At 27.7% G+C, this 19187-nt stretch overlaps 2 protein-coding genes across 2 annotated transcripts; one reads left to right on the top strand and one right to left on the bottom strand.

The window, feature by feature from the left end:
• Positions 1 to 295: 295 nt before the first annotated feature.
• On the bottom strand, positions 296 to 18910 carry TppII (Tripeptidyl-peptidase II). The gene is made up of 21 exons (XM_015513672.2): positions 18547 to 18910; positions 18359 to 18487; positions 18119 to 18298; positions 17898 to 18055; positions 16393 to 16562; positions 16075 to 16318; positions 15885 to 16015; positions 15453 to 15686; positions 15267 to 15397; positions 14791 to 14983; positions 7860 to 8016; positions 6778 to 6959; positions 6535 to 6686; positions 4120 to 4337; positions 2214 to 2448; positions 1877 to 2124; positions 1738 to 1819; positions 1312 to 1453; positions 944 to 1214; positions 710 to 890; positions 296 to 648 (listed from the first exon to the last, which is right to left on the bottom strand). Exons 1-21 carry the CDS (start codon positions 18709 to 18711, stop codon positions 418 to 420), a joined length of 3834 nt encoding a protein of 1277 aa, XP_015369158.2. The 5' UTR covers positions 18712 to 18910; the 3' UTR covers positions 296 to 417.
• On the top strand, positions 10726 to 15250 carry LOC107165448 (putative RNA-binding protein 46). The gene is made up of 7 exons (XM_015513673.2): positions 10726 to 11104; positions 12584 to 12674; positions 12825 to 13016; positions 13079 to 13309; positions 13373 to 13828; positions 13894 to 14071; positions 14533 to 15250. Exons 2-7 carry the CDS (start codon positions 12615 to 12617, stop codon positions 14628 to 14630), a joined length of 1215 nt encoding a protein of 404 aa, XP_015369159.1. The 5' UTR covers positions 10726 to 11104; positions 12584 to 12614; the 3' UTR covers positions 14631 to 15250.
• Positions 18911 to 19187: the final 277 nt, after the last annotated feature.

The raw sequence follows: 19187 nt of genomic DNA, 5'->3' as shown, positions 1-19187 counted from the left end.
GGTGCAGGGTATGCACCTGCACCCTCTGCAATTTCAAGAGGCACAATGAATTATTGAGAAAAATTATAGCCCATTAGCCCCTTGGGTACACACCAGGTTGCACCCTCTGCGTCAAAGGTCTTGACACGCCTATGGTTTAAACCTTCAGATGCAATAAAATAAAATATCTGCCACCATTATCTTTCATAGACTTTCGAGAATTACAATTCAATAATTTATATTATCCACTAGACAAATTGCTATTCTTAAATTGTTTAAAGTTACTAATATTACTAATAACAAAAATAGACAATAATTAAAGAATGATTGAATATAATTTTATTAAAAATGAAAAATGTTATTAAGATTACTTTTGTGTATTCATACGGTATACTGTATAATATGTAACCGAAATCTATTACAATAAATTAACTTATATTAAAATGGACGGAAAGTTTTTGGATAATGAACAATTAATGCATTTGAAATAGCTGCTACTAGGTGTTTGGCTTTAGATTCATCAGCTCCAAACTTAACATTAACAGTCCACAACAAGCAACTTTCAACTTCTTTAATATGTTTATCCTCCAACATTCTCAAAAGTATTTTCATCATACGTCCATAATTTTGATATACAGCTCCATGCCAAATATTGAAATAATTTAAGCTCTGAAATAAAGATAAATATTTAGATTCGATTGAAAAATGATTAGTTTAAAATTTAACAAACTTTAGAATCAGAATCTGGAGATATAAAACAGGCAACTTGTTGCAAAATGTCATCAATATCCTGTAAGACATTTTCATCTGTTTTTTTTGTCATCACGTTGTTATAATAATACAATTGGCATAATGCTGCACCTTTGCGACATAGTGCTTCAATTACAGTATTTTTTAAACGGTCATTAGATCTGAAATATGTAAACAATTAAGATTTGATTTTAAAAATAAACAAATGTATTACAATCTAAGTTTAGAAGCTTCGGGTCTTTGATCAGCCTTAATTCCATAAAATGCAAGAAGTTCATCTTGATCAATAATGGTTAGAGCACGATCAGCAGCAGCGATTATAAGTTTTACTTTTTCTACATCAAAGTCAGGAATTGAAAAATTAGGGAATCTTTTTTTATCTTCTGGTTCAATACATTGTATCCACGAAATATGAATAGAAGCATTTTTATCTCCAAATTCTTCACATAAACTGTTATACAAGATTCTTGAATCTTCCCCATACTCTAACAGATTATAACACATATTTATATATTATCCATATTTTGTTAACACAAATTGTATAGAACATTATAGTAAAAATATTTATTCATCAAGATATACCTAATTTTGTTAACCAATTTAATTTGGTTTCACACATTGTTTCATTATATTCCTCTAACTTTGTTTTATTATCATCAACTGGTTTTAGTCCATTCTTTGTTTTAAATGAATCCGTTATGAAGTATTTGAAATCGTAGGTATCCTAAACAGTAAACATAAACACAAAATTTATTTAAAAATACATATTTACTTGATTATTTTTATCATATAATATTATTAATGTGATCCATTCATTATTCATAGTAATTAAATTGAAAGTTTAATAAAATATGTATATTTATATAATTATATCCTTCTTATCCAACTTATAACAATTTATTCAACATATTAAATTATGTAGATAAATGATTGGTTAGGAGTTACTTTAACATCTTAACTCTAAAATTATTTACATATTAATATCAAATCAATTAAATAATTACTCACAACTTTTTTTCCATTTTCATCTTTAGCATATACTATGTTTCCAGTCAAACAATGTCCAGGTAATAACTTCAATGAAATGATTCTGAAAAATAAAAAAAGTGTAAGGTTGACAATAGTTAGATAATTATTGTATACATACTTATCGTTAGAAAGTGATCCGATATTCAGGTTGCACAAAGGACTATTTGGAGTCATAATAAAAACTGGAGATTTTTTCCCAAAAATTGTAGCTTGATGATGAATATTGTACACATCCAAGTTTATTTGGTTCTGAAGTTTTTGAACCACTTGTATAGGTAGGTCAATTATTTTATCTAATAACTCTCGCCGTTCGTGCCGTACATGCATTTTAATTGTATAATCGCCTTTGTCGAGTTTGTACACATGCTATACAGAAAATAGTATAAATAACATATTGAATTAGTACATAAATAAATAATTATGTTTGTTTAAAAATATAAAATAAAAATTCATACTCTGCTAGAATATGCATCTCCTGCAGCTATATATTGTTTATTAGAATCAAACAACATCCATAATTGTGATTCATATTCACTTTCATACAAAAGTTCACCAAATAAACCACATGTCGCATATGCTTCAGTGGATTTTGGCAAAGAGAATGCATAAGATAAACTCAATTGGTATATAGGTCTTTGTGGTGGAATGACATCACGATAAGTTAAAACAGTTATTTTTCCTTCAAGTGGTCTAAAATATTGTTCATCAATTGATTAGTTATTAGCCAGAAATAAAGCAGAACAAGTTGAACTGTAAAATTTTTCCACTAAATGATTTTTTTTTTTTTTTTAAATAATACTATAATACAGTGGTCGGACTGTTAAAAAACTTTTAAGCGAGCCACCGACCACTGGTATAATACATTGATTATATGCAAGGGGGTGACACCCTCCCTTGAAGAAATATTCTAATCTAAGTTGTTGAAAAATTTGGTTTGAAAAACGCTATTTACAGTTTATTTTTTTTAATTTTATTGTTGTTCATAAATGTATATTTGTTTCATTATTTAATAAAATAAATTTGATTGATTGTTAGTTTTCAAGTTATTTACTTTATGACAGTGGTTTGTATGTCAGTAGTTTTCAACATTTTTTTTTATTTCATGTAACTATTAACTACTATAGTTGGTAACCAAAACTTTATTGTCCTAACATAAATATATTGAACTGCACATTTTAGAAGAAAAATAGTAGCGGCTTTCGTTTTATTTTAAAAAAATACAGTACACAGAAAAATAATTATAGTGTTATACATTTTATTTGAGTTGCAAGGTTCAATGAACATTTATACTTCAATTGAAGAATAAAATAAAATATTAGAATTATGTTGTTTGAAGTTGGTGGCGATCACCAGAGTACATAATGTAGGGGTAACAGCAAATATACAATTTTATTTCAAAAAATTAATGATTTTCATATTGTCACTTGGGTTAAAAACTACTGACATACCAAACAGGTGGTGAATCTTTTATCAGCGAAGAAGTTAAAAATGTATCAAAAACAAATTAAAAACTTCCTTTTTGAAAAATTTAAGTGTATTATTTATACTGCCCTAATGTTGGTTCGATTATTAAATTTTGATTTTTAGTGAAATCTAAATCATAAATTTGCTAGAGCATTTAATTTAAAAGAAAAATATTTGCAAATTTGTTTAATATTTGACATATAGTAAGGTATTTTATTATATTGACATTTAAAAAACATTATTTATCTTCTTTAAGTTGTAAAATTAAAAGTACAGATTGATTGTCATTTGAAAATTAAAATTGACGGTTTAGCAAAAAATTAAAAGTAAATACAATAATGGTAAAACGTTCATTCGGAGTACAGGATATTGATTTTAAATAGAGATGTTACGAACCATAATAATATTTAAAGTGGAGCCGAATACCGAACCTTTTTTAATATTAACTTCTAATATTTTATCGAACTCGAAGCAGATATTAAAAAAATTGAAATTCCACGTTATTTAAATTATTTATTTAAAATGTATTGATATTTAATGATTATTTTTCTTTTCTCTCAACCGAACTTTTATAGGAATTTGATTTGGTTCAATTATTTGGAACTTCCAGTTCGAAAATCGAACAGTTCGTAACATATCTAATATTAAATTTTGAAAAATATGAATACATTACAAAATGATGAGTGTTCTCTGTATAAGAACTATTTTGCCACCTCGGCTTTGGATAGGTACAGTAAATAATTTAAATTAAAATTTGTTAAAAACCTAATAATGATTATCGTGTAGGACTCACAACTCACGTTTCACAAGTTTAAAGTACTGCAGAAAGCAAAAATACAGAACAATGTTATTCTATGCAAGTAATGAGTAGAATAATTAATAAATTGATAAGCATACTTAAGAACGGTAATAAGATGTTTCAGAGAAACAGATGGTTGGATTTCTTCATTCTTTATACCAGGCTTCAAAATCAATGACTGTAAGCCCATTCCGTGGTACATCGCTATGTTTTTTGATTGAGGTACGACGCCATGAAATTGTAATTTGTACGATAGTATTATATTTGAATAACTCGACCAATATTTCGCCAACGCCAACTCTAATACCACATTTTCCTATTAAAATAAAAACTTTAAATATAAATACATTATACATTATTTAAATAATTAAATAGATAACTAAAGGTATTAGTAAAATGCAATATTGCTTGAAAACATCAAATCAATGATATAAAAGGTTTAACTTTGCTGGAAGGGCACTGCTAATTCTAACCAACCCTCACCGATGAATTATTTTGTAATTGTTAACAGTAAAGACTACTGTAAACTGTAAATACTATGACTATAATATCTACAAAGGTGAAGTTCAATATTTCTTAAATAATATCATATTATTATAATAACGTCATTTCTCCATATATTATTAGAGCTCCAACCAAAAGAAAAAATTTAATTATTACTTATATTTTGAAATTATATATTATAATATTATATTATTTAATAGTTATGCGAATGGTATTGCTGACAACAGCAAAACTAATAACTAATATGTAATAAAATTAATACCAATTAGAAAATGTATGTGTATTATGTTTATGTATATACTAAGTATTAAGTAAGTATGATACCAAAATACCATTAAATCTTCATGTGTAAATAAAATTTTTTATGTATTATTTTAATGAAAATACATACAAATATAATATTATTAATATCACTTATTATAGTTATGAGAAAAATAATTAATAAGTTTTAATTAGAGCTTTTATAAATAACATTTAATTTAATAAAATCAAGTCTAAAAGAGTTTCTAATTTGAAATTGAATAAATAGCGACCATTTATAATTCTAAAATATTAAATTTAAATATAATACACTATAGACCTAAACAGTAAACACCTATTAATACTATAAATAATTTTTTATATATTGCATATAAAACAAAAGTATTAAAGTTTAAAATAAATTAAAATAAGTACTCTGTATATAGATATGCTAACAACTATTTGTTTTGTTGAAAATTGTATTGTTTACAATTTAACGATACTCCTAATTCGCGGCAATTGAATTTAGATGATAATCAGTTGTTATACTAGTATAGTGATGTTTTTTCTTAGAAAAGTTACCTTTGTCCTATGTTATAGTCAATTATTATGATATAACATCCACTTGCCAATTCGGTATTTTCAATAAGTAATTATTTCGTTCTTTTTCTTAACATAAGTGTACTTTAGACTTTAGAGGAAACTGGAAATTGATAATCTGTTCTTCGAATATTTTGAAAAAATTGTTCTTGGGTAAAGTGCACTCAATTATGTTCGAAGAATTTATAGTAAAATTACTTTAAAGATTTTATTTATTAACATTAGTACAAATCATTTTCATTTACCTGAAATTTATATTGATACGTCGTAACTATTAAATACTTTGCAATAATTTAATAAGAATTTCTTTGAAAGATATTAATTTGAAATTGTAATTCATTACTTAGTAATACTTTAATACCTAGATTATATTTTGATTAAAATCTGTATACAGTTTTTTTTTTTAAAGTTTTAAACATTATTTATTAGTTTTTTCTAAAACAAATTAATTTTTTCCTTAAATATATTATTTATAGCTTTACTTGCATTGAGCGGTAATTTTGTCAAATTGAAATATAAATAAATTATATTATAATGCTATTGATCTATTTATATAGGTAGTAAAAATTACAAAACAATAACCCAAGCCATTATCTAACTTTAGTAATAATTTAATGTAACTGTACCTATTTAAGAGGACGTAACGCTAGAATTGTTTGTTTCTCTCTTACAAATTTACGCTTACAGATCAAGTGCAGAATCGTTAGTTTAAAAATTAGAGTGAATGGGCCACTTTAGAAACTCGATGGTACGAACATTATTTGTGTTTAAATGTGGTTTTTTTAAAAAAATTTCAGTTTTAAAGTAATTTATGAGCATTCTAATTAATGCTATTTTATATACGCAAAACTTGTTAAAAATTGTATCATAGTAAAATACTCGCATACAAACACAGATAATGTTTTTGTCATCAAGTTTCATAAGAGGTCGTTCTACTCTAATTTTTAAATTAACGTAGTTACGTGTAATTTACTGAGAGTAAATTTGGTATGTTATTCACTTGATGAAGACAACAAATTCTCTTAAAATGTACAAATAATAATTTAATTATGTTTTAATATATATGTTGAACTGAGTAATATTTTACCACTCTTCCACATCAGTACAATAATATTTATAGATTCTAAATTAGCCTTCACATATATTATATTAAATTGTGTCATACATACCTCAACGGGGAAGTGGGCTTGAAATTCATTAGACTTCACGTTGAACATCTTGCATAACTCCATGAATTTGCACGATTTTTGGGGTAACAATTGAACACAATGTAGGCAGAAATTAGCATTGACGTCGTTGTCAAGATGTTTTATGTAGAGAGCTACAAATATTAAAATACAATATTGATTTTGAACAAGAAAATGTTGCGAATAATCGCAATGCTATTTAAATAATATTATAATTTGACTCACTGGCCCATGTCACCTTGTTGGGCACTAGCACGAAATTCCTTTTTATTAGGGAATTTGGGTTGAAATTGACGTTGTCATAAGACAATAAACCGGAATCATCGGGTTTCACTGGTCGGACAACAGTGACTTCAAAAGTAAACACGGGGCCTTTTGCTATGTTTTTTACATCATAAGCCCTTACGCTAACCAAAAAAACAAGTCAATTAATACTAAAGAGGTATAAAATATTACAAATTAGTTGATCTGGCCGGTTAGCATACATAAATACGACCAGTTAGAAATATTTTAACTGACTCTTTAACGAACAAATATATAAATAATATTTATTCATTTCATGAGCAATCGTTTTTACTTTTGACTTAAGAGGACGCTGCACCCGCATGTGTTGTCTCCGTCTTACAAGTGCGTAACATTGCAAAAACTGTTTTTGCGATGTTACGCCCTTGTAAGACGGAGACAACACATACGGGTGTAGGCGGTGTAGCGTCCTCTTAACAGTATGGGTAATCTCATATTCTTGCTGGCCACCACCGTGCCTTTTCCATTGAATCAGCGCAGAAGCGACTTTAATTATTTGGTATTTCACAGTATAATATGTATAATCGACTGTATTTTGGCTATTTATAAAATTAGAAATCTTGTCTATCTATACACTATAATAAGCAATACATTATGGCTAAATATAACGTATTTATAAATTAGTATATTATTCATATTTATTATATATATATTATATATTTTGTATATTTACTATTTAGCCATACAATACATCATAATATAAAAGTATAAATAACAGTCAACTTGTCAACTATTATACTAATAAATTATTTATAATAATAATTTAATAAAAACTATAGAATAAATCTATTAAGAAAAATCAGTTACTATGCTAGAAATTATAAATTGAAGTATTGGACATGGGTAAAAGTATAATATCGAAGTACAACTGTATTCATATTATGTGGAACCTTTAAAAATTATCAGGGCAATATTGTCAAATATATCAAATTCTCGTGTCCTAATTACAGCACTAATGATTGTGAAATACATATTTTGTAATAGTCTTATGAGTTATGACTTACGTAGTTGTATGCACTCCTGGAGACAATCCGCTCGGATCGACTTTTATGTTAAAATTGCGTACCATGTACATCAGTTCCAAATATTTGGGTACACTAACCCACGAAACGTCGCTCGTCAAGCACAAGCTCATTTGGAAATTAATTTTTTTATCGGCATCTGTAACGATAAAAAGACGTTAACCATTGTGACTTAAGAAAAATAACAATCAATTTGATTTCCTACAATAAAATTGACTCGGAACAAATTGTATCAAAAACAATAATGATTACTAAGGTCTAAGGCATAACATTTAAAACATTTTTACTTAATAATATTTAGGTACATCATAGAAAATCAGAATAAATGTTTAAACGCATAGAAAAACGTTATTCACTGCACAATTTTAGAAATTAGACCGTCTAATTTAGACGTACGTAATAAACTAATTAATAATAATGTGCACGACTATAATTAAATATGTTATGTGAATTTTATATAGGTACTAGAAGAGTGGAGATCTAAAAAGTTTAGTATGATAATAATATACAAGTTTTCTGGATGAAATCGAATATCGATTTATCAATGTTTTTAGTTTTTACCATATTATCTACTGTAATGTAATACACGCTACACACAAATTGTTTTTAAATTAAAATTTAAAATACTTATATAAGTTTATGTACTATAGTAATTTTGGATACAAAGAATTTACAATAGCGGATTAAACAATTACTTAAATTGTTGGAATTAAGTATTTATTAAAATTTTTAATTATAATTTGACTGATTTTTATATATTTTATGAATAACCAAAATTGTATTTATTTAATAATAAGATATGTATACGTATATAAATTTATTTCACTATAGTAATTTTCCAGAAATGTAACTATTAAAATGAACTTGATCTATCAATGATTAAGGATTAACAATATAATGTTAATCTGTTTAAAAAAATTGTATAGTTATTTTAGAGTGGTGTAAATTATAGTTTTTGTAAATATAAGATGACGATGACATAACTCCTTTTAATTAGTTTTATGTGGCGCAAATTACAACATTAAAAAGAGGTACTAATTATCAAAAACCACTTTTTAGCAGTATTAAAATTAAGATTTCTGAGGATAGAGTGATACCTGAGAGTTAAATAATAGTGTTTACAAGGTTTTACGAAATTAGACTGAACGGAAAACGTTTTTCCAAAAACGACAATTATTTTTACGAGTGTGTTTACGGTGGAAAACCCAAAGTAAGTTTCCAACGTTTTTCCTTTCTCGTAAATACCACGACAAACATCGTCGTTAAATTAATTTACCGAGAATTTATCATACCTACCCGAAAATAAATAACAGTGCTTAGCGATAATATCGAACACAAAATTATTAGAACAAAATTATTTTCGCTTGAATTCAACAATAATACATTATTATGTATAATTTATTTATAATTTATTAGTGTACGCGGCATGCGGTCCGAGTAGCATTTTGTATGTGTTGTCACCATCTTTAGAAACATACAAATGTATAAACGTACTTCATAATTAAAATTTAACAATTATTAATAATTCAGGTTAGACATTTATATTTTAGGGGTAGGTAGGTTTTAAATTTTTAAGGAGTTAAAATCATTTCTAAATTGTTATATTTCACATTCTTAACTCGCATTCTCAATTTAAATTATAACGTAAAAAAACAATATACAAAATTACACACGTTAATTAATTTTTCTTAAGTGAAGCGTTAAAGTAGATAAACTCAGTGTAATATAGACTATAGTTATATTAAAACTAATCACTTAAAATTAGTTCTAAATGTTCTAATGAATGTAAATTTTCTATGATGTCTATTTGTAATATTTAGATTACACATGGTGTCTCCTTAAAAACGAGTAACTTTTCCTAAATAAATTACATTTTTTTTACCATGTTCTTTCGATAAGGCAAATACGACGCAGATTGAATGTGTTATTTTTATGCCTAATATAAAAACCTGTTTTGTAGACGATTGCATATTATTTTTAGATACTATTCAAAATAATTTCACATCGAATACTCAGATACGGCCATTGAATATTATATTTTATATTTAGGATATTATTTATAAATTTTATATACTATTTGATTGAGTATTGGAATTGTTGACAGTTTATTTGTAATAAGTTCAATACGACACGTAAATATCGGTAGATTAGAATTTAATTCAAATTATGCAGTCTCAATAAAATGTAATATTAAAGTTTGTATAAATAGAAGATACCCATTTACACAATTCCAAGTACCACCAATCGTCTCAAATTGGGATGGGCATAATATGGGTATTTAAAAAAAAAATATTCCTTATTTAATTCTTAATCGTTGTTTGGTCATCTCTGTATGGTAGATTAAAGATTAAAATCAAATAAGTAATATTATAAGCACGTTGTGGCGTTACAATAATGCCCTACTGGCTACTACTCGTGATGTGGATAAGATCGAGATAAATCAATGTATCAAACATACGTATTTTACAATTTAAAAAAAGAATAATTCTCTTTCCCGACGGCAAACACCCCCTCTCCGACCTTGTCACAATAATACGAATGCCGATCGTATTAGTTGTAATGAAAATTACAACAAAAGCATAATATTATACTAACGGTGATGTACTGTATCTGTATTGAACATCCTCAAATTGATTATACTCATAACGTGCACAATAAAACGGGCGTCCATATTATGTAAAATATTACGATATTGCCCAATTAATTGTTGTTGTTGTCGATTCGTGGAAAACCGACTACGGTCTACATCAACCACCACCACCGTCGCCGCCGCCGCCACCACCGACGACGACGAAAACAAAAACGGCGTATAGGATCGCGCTTGCCGAGTGCCGACCTGCGACAGCCACGCGGAGTTTCAGTTCGAGTGTTCGATCATTAATCCGTCGACCACCACGCTTGGCTGTCGATCTTCGATCACTGTTCACTTTAAGTCAACCGCTGTTACCGTAAGGCATTTTCAGGCTTCTTCGCGACACTTCTTCCATCTCCTTCGATGCTTTCCGAAACGTTATATGCAAATCGTCGTTTTTAGTCTTTTATTACAACCGTCCAATCGGCACTTAAACTTCAACATCGTTAAAGAAGAGGACCCGACCACTGCTTTATTATTTATATTGCGCCGCGATCAACATAATATTATCCTTTTAAAAATATTACATTTTAATTTCTCAATATCTGTTTGATCATCGTCGTATTTTTCCATTGGCATTTTTCTGGAGCACAAGGCAAGTGATCATTTTTTTAATTATTTATGTTTTGTGTTTTGTGTTACGCAAGTAGTAGCATACCCGCATAGGTTTTAGGTGATAGGTATCATCTTTCGCAGCACATACTTGCTTTAATAATGTCATCAATTTTGACTTGAATTGTAAATTTTAATTAAATGTCCATTTTAATTTTGTCTCCATTGTTCATGTTCGATTTCTCTTTGTTATTAATCAAATTGCAATATTTAGTTTTTTATTCATATTTGGTATCTAATAATTCTTTTGTAATTTATATAATTTATATCGCCACTTTTTTTTACATAATTTAATTTTGTAAAAAACATGGTTATCCCAGTATTTTTTATGTTATTAACTAGTTAATACGAGGATACCTACAACAAGTAGTTTGTCAATTAAATTATAATTAAACATCTAACGTTTAAATTTGTTTATTTAAAAGTTAAAGATCTTTATACTCTATTGATCATTTAATTTATTTAAAATTGACATGATTCAACGAAATTTTTATTCCGCTTCACACCAGTACTTCCACAGAATTATTAACCCAAAGTACGAACAATAATAGCATATTTAAGTAGTCAACAGCGTATTATTTTAATGCTATATTTTTTGTTGGCGTGCGAAGTGTTGAACAAATAAGTTTATAAAAAAAAAAATGATAAGAAATCTAAATAAAAACAAATCTATTGTAAATTATATTCTGTTGTAAAATAATTATAGCCACGCATAATATACTCCGAAATAAACATTTCCAGCTATAATTATGACAGGATGTATATTTTTACATTTATCATTATTTATTTTTTATGTCAATTAATAAATATACATTATAATAGGTAGATATTTTTAAAATGATAGCGGACATATTACTGTACCCACGGACTAAGATAATATATATATATATATATATTATCTTAATCCGTGACTACCCGATTTAGTTTACCTTTTGACAAACTTATTTATACTCATCCGGCTTAATAACGTTTTATATACTGCTGTTCAAAAATAATTGAATTGCCTATATTTATTGTTACTAGAATGTATTATGACTATAATTAAATATATTTCGATATTCCAATTAAAACATCGGTATTCCTATAAATATTTATTTTAGAAGTACAACATGTGATAGCTTCGGTGGAATAACAAAATAACAATACGATTTATTTTCTAATTGTTCTTTTTTCTCGAATAATAAAACACCATAAATACCGATAATTATAAATAGACACCGTTTATAATAAAGCTATTCATATGCACTTCTGTTGTGTCATGTAATGCCCTGTAGCTAAAAAAAAAAACCGGGATATCAGAAAACTAAGTAATTTAACTCCTAATATAATATTTTTTAAATCTTTTTCTTCAAATCTCCGTTTGCATATTTTTTAGTATTTAATATTTATCTATCAGATTTAATAAAATATAAATTCTATTTATCACTGTTCTAAAATATTTTATTATGTTTATTATTTATAGGATTTAAATTTAAAAACTGTAAAATTTCTGAATGAAAATGGAAATGTATTGTGCACCTCAAAACAATGTTTTATACTGCGATTACTACACGGTTAGTATGTTACATCTTGTAGATCATTTTTATTATATTTAATATAGGTCTACATAAATGTATAGTTGTATTTTATTAGTATAGAAGTAGAATTATTATTTAGTACCTATACCTAAATAACAATATTTTTACTTGTTTTTAATATTTCAGCATACACCTGTACCTCGATATCCATCACCATATTCTCAATCGTCATATATGTCCAGCACATCTAGTTATTCGCAATCATCATTTTCACCAGTGTCATCGCCCTACACTCCACCATCACAGACTTCTGATTCATTTGTAAATGGAAGTGATAATGTATTCAAATTTCCTTCAATAATTAGAGACCAATATATTGTAAGCACATCTATTTGTCTGTTCGTCCCATGAATATATTAAAATTAATTTTATTTTTAAAGCCTACACGTGAAGATTTGATAAGCGCTGCTATTGCTAGAGCAAAAAATTTGATAGAAATAGAAGAAATTGGTCAGCGTTTAATTTCAGTTGATAAAAGACATGTTATTCAAAATAATGGTCAAAAAACATTATTGCCAATAGTGAAACAAGAACCAAAACGTGGTAGCGAGCTGTATGTTGCATTACCAAAAGCTTGTTTGGAAGGTTTTCTCTTTGCTATTTTTTCACAGGTAATATATATGAATGTTTATTTTATTTCTCGTAATAAAAATTTTAAATTCTTGATTTATTAGTTTGGAACTATTCATCAAATTCGATTAATGATGCATTTCTCTGGTTCAAACCGAGGATATGGTTACGTAATGATGAGTAGCCCTATGGAAGCTGAGATGGCCCTAATTAAACTGAATGAACTGACACTTCCTGGTATCAGAGGTCACTTATTGGTGAGCATGTCGACTGATAATAGGACATTATTTGCCAGGAACATACCTATGGATTTGTCGGAAGAACAATTGCAAATAGAATTTGAAAAACGTGTAGAAGGGGTTAAGAAAGTGAGAGTTTTTAATAACACAGATGATCCTAGCAAAAATAGAGAGTTCTGTTTTGTAATATTCAAAGATCATAGAAGTGCGGCTTTAGCTCGCCGCTCAATGGCAGAAAGTCCATTTTTTATAAATGGAATTTCAATTAAGATTCAATGGGCAGAATCTGAACCAGTATTTCGACATTCTGTTTTGATTAGAGTATGTATAAAATATAATACTCATTTTTTTATATTAAAGTTATCATGAAAAAATTAATTTTTCAGATGAAACAACTACATATTAGGAACATGAATGCCCATACAACTGAAGAAGATATATGGAAAATTTTGTGTCAACATGTTACACCAGATAATATTGTATTCATCAAGAAAAATAATACATGTGCCAGAATAAAATTCATTTGTCACGAATATGCAGATATTGTACGGAAAAATCTTGATGGTAAAAATATTTTTATTATTCACTAAATAAGAGTAGGGTTATCCAATGATTAACAACCAAATAACCATACTGCATTAATATTGAAATGCTGGGCACTAATTAATTAAGTTAGAAGTTAGAATGTTGTTAACTTTTACTAGTATTTATAAGTTAGTATATTTTGTTTTAATAGTGTACTAAATTTTAATTTACGTGAAATACTTATTGAATACACTTAATTTAATTAAAATACCAATTTGGATTATATTATTTGTAGTTCTACACATTTTGATAACTTGGTATTGTGTTCAACAAGCATGTTATACCTTACATACAATATTTATTTTTTAACTAGTTAGAAAAGCGAATCTTCCTTTTGCTTTTATAGTTTTGCATTATTATTATTTATTATTTTTAGCGTTGTATCTTGAAATACTGACTTCTAACCTTCAATAATTACAGTGACTTTTAATTTAATGTAGGTAAAAGAGTTCATGGTATTAACTGGATTGTGATGTGGGACAAAATAGAAGGAACAAAATATGAATGTGAAGGATATTTTAAGAATTTGAGTATATAATCTTAATATTAATTATTTATACTTTTATATATATATCTTATTAATTAATTTGTCAATCCAAGATTATTTAATCAATACTGCATCAATAATAAAAATTTAAATACTCATGTAGTTAATTTCTGGTTCCCTAAATTTTAAATTTAATAACTGATCAGCTTACCAACTTCTGCATTATTTAAAAAGACTGGTTCCACGGTTATTACACAGTCAACCTCTTTGTTTTCAATTGCATTTCTGATATGGATTCCTTTATTTCCATTAAACCCACCAAGGATACCACAAGATATTACAAACTTAACATATGATTCTTGTTCAGTGTAGTATTGAGTTAAATAATCAAATGCTTTTTCAACCTATAATGAGATAATTATTAACATTATATCTATAATATTGTTTATATAATTTTTAATTTATACAATGTATATAAATTCAAAACATTAAATAGAAGTGTCTTTTAATGTAAATTATTAATTGTGAATAAGTGTTAAATAGATTATAATTTTAAGTTATAAAAACTATATTTTTTATAAACAGTATTAATATTACTATTTCTGAAGATAATTTATTTATAAAATTTCTTATGAACAGTGCTACTTAATAAAAAGTAATTTTTAATCAGATTTAAATGTTTTATACTTGTAATAATCCGTGTCCTTGTGAAAAGTGATCGATCTTATCAATATACAATGCAGTGTTTTCCATTGCTCGTTTAATCATGTAAGGACATGTATCAATATTTTTGTCTTTGAGTCCAGATATTAGTACAGCTGATAACAAATATACATGTTAAAGTTAATAGTTATAAACATTTAAAAAACCAACCAGTTGCTCCAGCTACATGAGGTGCTGACATGCTTGTGCCATTCATTAACTGTGATCCTCTTAACATATATCCAGGTACAGAAGTTATTGCGCCACCTGGTGCACATACACTTATTCCTCTACCACCGTCAATTGTTGGTCCTCTAGAGGACCAGGTATAAGTAGTTCCTGGAAGTTTTTGTAGCATGGAATATTCTGTTGACATCATATCTGGTGACACATATGCTCCAACTCCTTAAATATAAAAAACAAACATCAGTCTTAAGAAACCAACAAAGTCAATATATATTATAATTAATCAAGTAAATCTGCGCATAAATGTGTTCCAAAACTTGGAATTAGTAAGTTTATCACTATCAAGACCCCAATGAGTTTAGGGAACAATTTACTCTTGTTAGCTGAAATACCTGTTAATTTATTTATTCATGTTACCTATAATTGTTGTTTTTGAAATATCTGGAGGAGCCCCAATAGTGCATAAAGCTGGTCCGTGATTACCAGCAGATGCAACCCAAGTCACTGCATGATTATCTACTACATCATTCATTATATCGCCAATTCTCCTGTAAATCATATAATATATTATACATAATTGCGTTCAGTCTATTTAATTTTATATTACCCAGCATGAGACCAATTTGAGTGTTCCCCATAACTCATATTTATAACATCGATGTTAAACTTCTTTCTAAGTTCCATAACTTTTATCATTGCTCTCACAATTGCGGTTCCTGTTTCCATTGTCTCTAAACGACTATCACCAATAGTTAAGGATATAATTTGGGCGCCAGGGGCCACTCCATTTCTATCTGGTTCATCAGGAAAATACCCAGCAGCAATAGCTGATACATGTGTTCCATGAGATGCTAATGCAAAATCAAAAAATGTTCATTTACTTATTGTCTCAATTATTAACTAAATATTTATTTTTGACACTTACACCCAAGAGATACAATTTCCAATACATTTCCATCATTATGCACATTAAACGAATAACTCATTCGATCAGAAGCAGTGATGTAATCAAAATTATTTACAGGATCTTCACTAAATTCTCCCATTAATTTACATGAAGACAGATCTCCTGTTTCAGAAGTATCCAAGCATGCACTATGAACAATTATTATAAATTTATAACATACTGGATAATATATGTTTAAAGAAACTTAATTTATTATGTACTATTCAGGACTACCAATAGTAAGAAAATCAGAAATCGCAATACAGGGTTATACCATACAGATTCGTGAACAACCAAGTTTTATGATAAAAATATATTAACCAGTAAAATTATTAGTCCAAATAATACTTTTTTAAAATTAAAAATCATTTATTATATGGTACCTAACCTATGAATATGGTCAAGGAAATATTCAACTATAATTTTTTATTTACCACTTGAGTCTACATCCAGAGGTGGTTAGTATAGTTATTATGTTTCATTGCCGAGTGTAATATTGTTACCTGCATGCAGTTATTATTTTAGTGAAAACTATAAATTGCACTAGCATAATGAGTTTGAATAAAAGCTTGGTTAGAAACTGTTATTGTGTGATTATTTATTTATTTATTTGTTTTGTACTAAGACAATTTAAAGGGCCCTGGTCCCAAAAAACTTTAGGACAATCTATACTGACAATACTATTTCTTGAAAGTTCTGCTATGCTCAATTATTGTTATTAAATATGTTCCTAGAATAGTTTGAGAAAAATGAAGAATATAACTTGTTGCAGCATCTATTATTTCAAAAAATTATCAAGAAATCACATACTACCATTTGATAGTTAAGTGGACCTTGTCTCCGTCATTCACCAGTCTCAATAGTGTGCAGTTAGTTTTGATATTTGAGTGTGAATTCGCCTATTATACAATTAAAATGTAAATTTATTAACTCAGGCCTCACATAGGCTTTTGTTTATATTACAATCGTCAAGTAAGTTATTGCATTTTTATAATTGTACATTTTAATCTGATTATAACTCGCTTAAAAATAGTAATATCAATAAAACCTTAAATGGGATCCTAGATAATGCTTTAACTTTTAAATTTTATAAGAAGTCAATTCATTTCAATATCAAAACTGACGGGACACTCACACTATTGAAATTGGTAAAAAAAAATTTGATATGTTATGTCTAACTTTTTAGTTAAAAAATTCAATTCCTATAGTAAAATTTGATATCTCAAGGTGGATTTTTTAGTGAATTTTGCTAACATAATGTAGGTAAAACTGAAATATTGTAGAAAAATTCACATATAAACACTATTTAACTTTTTATCAAGTTTCAAAATAAGCCGATTAACTCTAATTTTAAACAAACAGCTAAATATGATCTGCTGTGAAGATTTATTATGTAGTAAACTTGTAAGACGGAGACAACAAATGCACTATTACATGCAGAATGTATAAATTTATGTACATGGGTATTGGTAAAAGATACTCACAGCCACTGTTCTCCGTCATGGAAAACAATACAATCGTAAACAGGGGAGATAAATTTATACTTTTTTTCGAAATTGTGTAAAGCTTCAACAGTGCTGTCTAGGTCATCCTTTTTTAATTTCTGGTTTCTTGTCAGTGTGATTTTAGAAGGATCATATTCCTATATAAAATGTCATAACATTTTTAGTAGTTATATGGGGGACATAATATATTCATTAATTACATTATTGAAATTTTGTTGTTCTGTGATTGATTTTGATAATAATAACTTATGAAGTGGGTCCCATTCCTTTTCTTTTTTTTCTTCTTCAATTCGCTTTTGGACATTTTTGGTATACAACTCAAATGCATTTTTTATACCTATGTGATATTTCCCGGTAGGATTCTTCCAAGTATTTGGTATCTGCGAGATAGATATTATAGATATAATTTTAAAACAAGTGAAATGGTATTAATTACTTACTACGAGTGTACGTCCACTTAGCCCTTTTATTTCATTTCCTTCAAGTGTAGCTATGGTTGAGGTATCAACATCACCAGCACCACTGCAGTCATATCTAGCAATGACTTTTGGTTTTCCTTCACTTGTCACCTGAAATATGAACATAATAATATTTAACATATGACTTATTCCTCACCAAGAGTTCTCACTTTAAGACCAGGAGCTCCAGGATCGACACCGGAATCGAATATTGCTATTGTCACATTACGGCCATCATATAATGGATTTTTAACCAAGAAGTTTGTGACTCCTGTTTCTTTTTTTGGTACCAATGCCCATACTGGAAACTCATCTGCTTGCAATGTTGTACTCATTTTACAATTACACAGAATTGTTTCTCCAAAAAATAAAATTATCTTTGGTCTAAAATTTCAAAAACGTTCAACACTGGTCAAATAATCGTAACTATTTATCTAGCACATTGTAATAATAATACTATTTTTATTTATTAAGATGATTGTTTAAAGTTTGAACTCAGAATATCTTGTTCAAAACTTCAAAATGATTCTGCAAAATATTAATTATCAAAATATCGAATAAAAATTCTTTAATGATGTCCGATTGATAAGAAATAAACTTTAATAGTCACGTCTAGAGAGCGGGCTCTTATAGCGCAGAACCACCTTAGTTCAGTGTACTCAAGAAGACGTGAAGACTACTATAATTTTATCAATTAATGTTTATGACTTGACCATTAGTACACACCAAGTAACCACTCCACGAGTGTCGTATTTTTTTTGTTTTAGTTCTGCGTCGTATTTTGATTAAATCGAATTCGAAAAAAAATTTT

This window comes from Diuraphis noxia, unplaced genomic scaffold (genome assembly GCF_037042655.1).
Source record: "Diuraphis noxia isolate RWA-SAM2 unplaced genomic scaffold, SU_Dnox_SAM2 contig0002, whole genome shotgun sequence".
In the NCBI taxonomy this organism is placed as follows: Eukaryota; Metazoa; Arthropoda; class Insecta; order Hemiptera; family Aphididae; genus Diuraphis; species Diuraphis noxia.
Note: the sequence above shows the minus strand (reverse complement) of the source record. Positions and strands in the feature narration are given on the sequence as shown.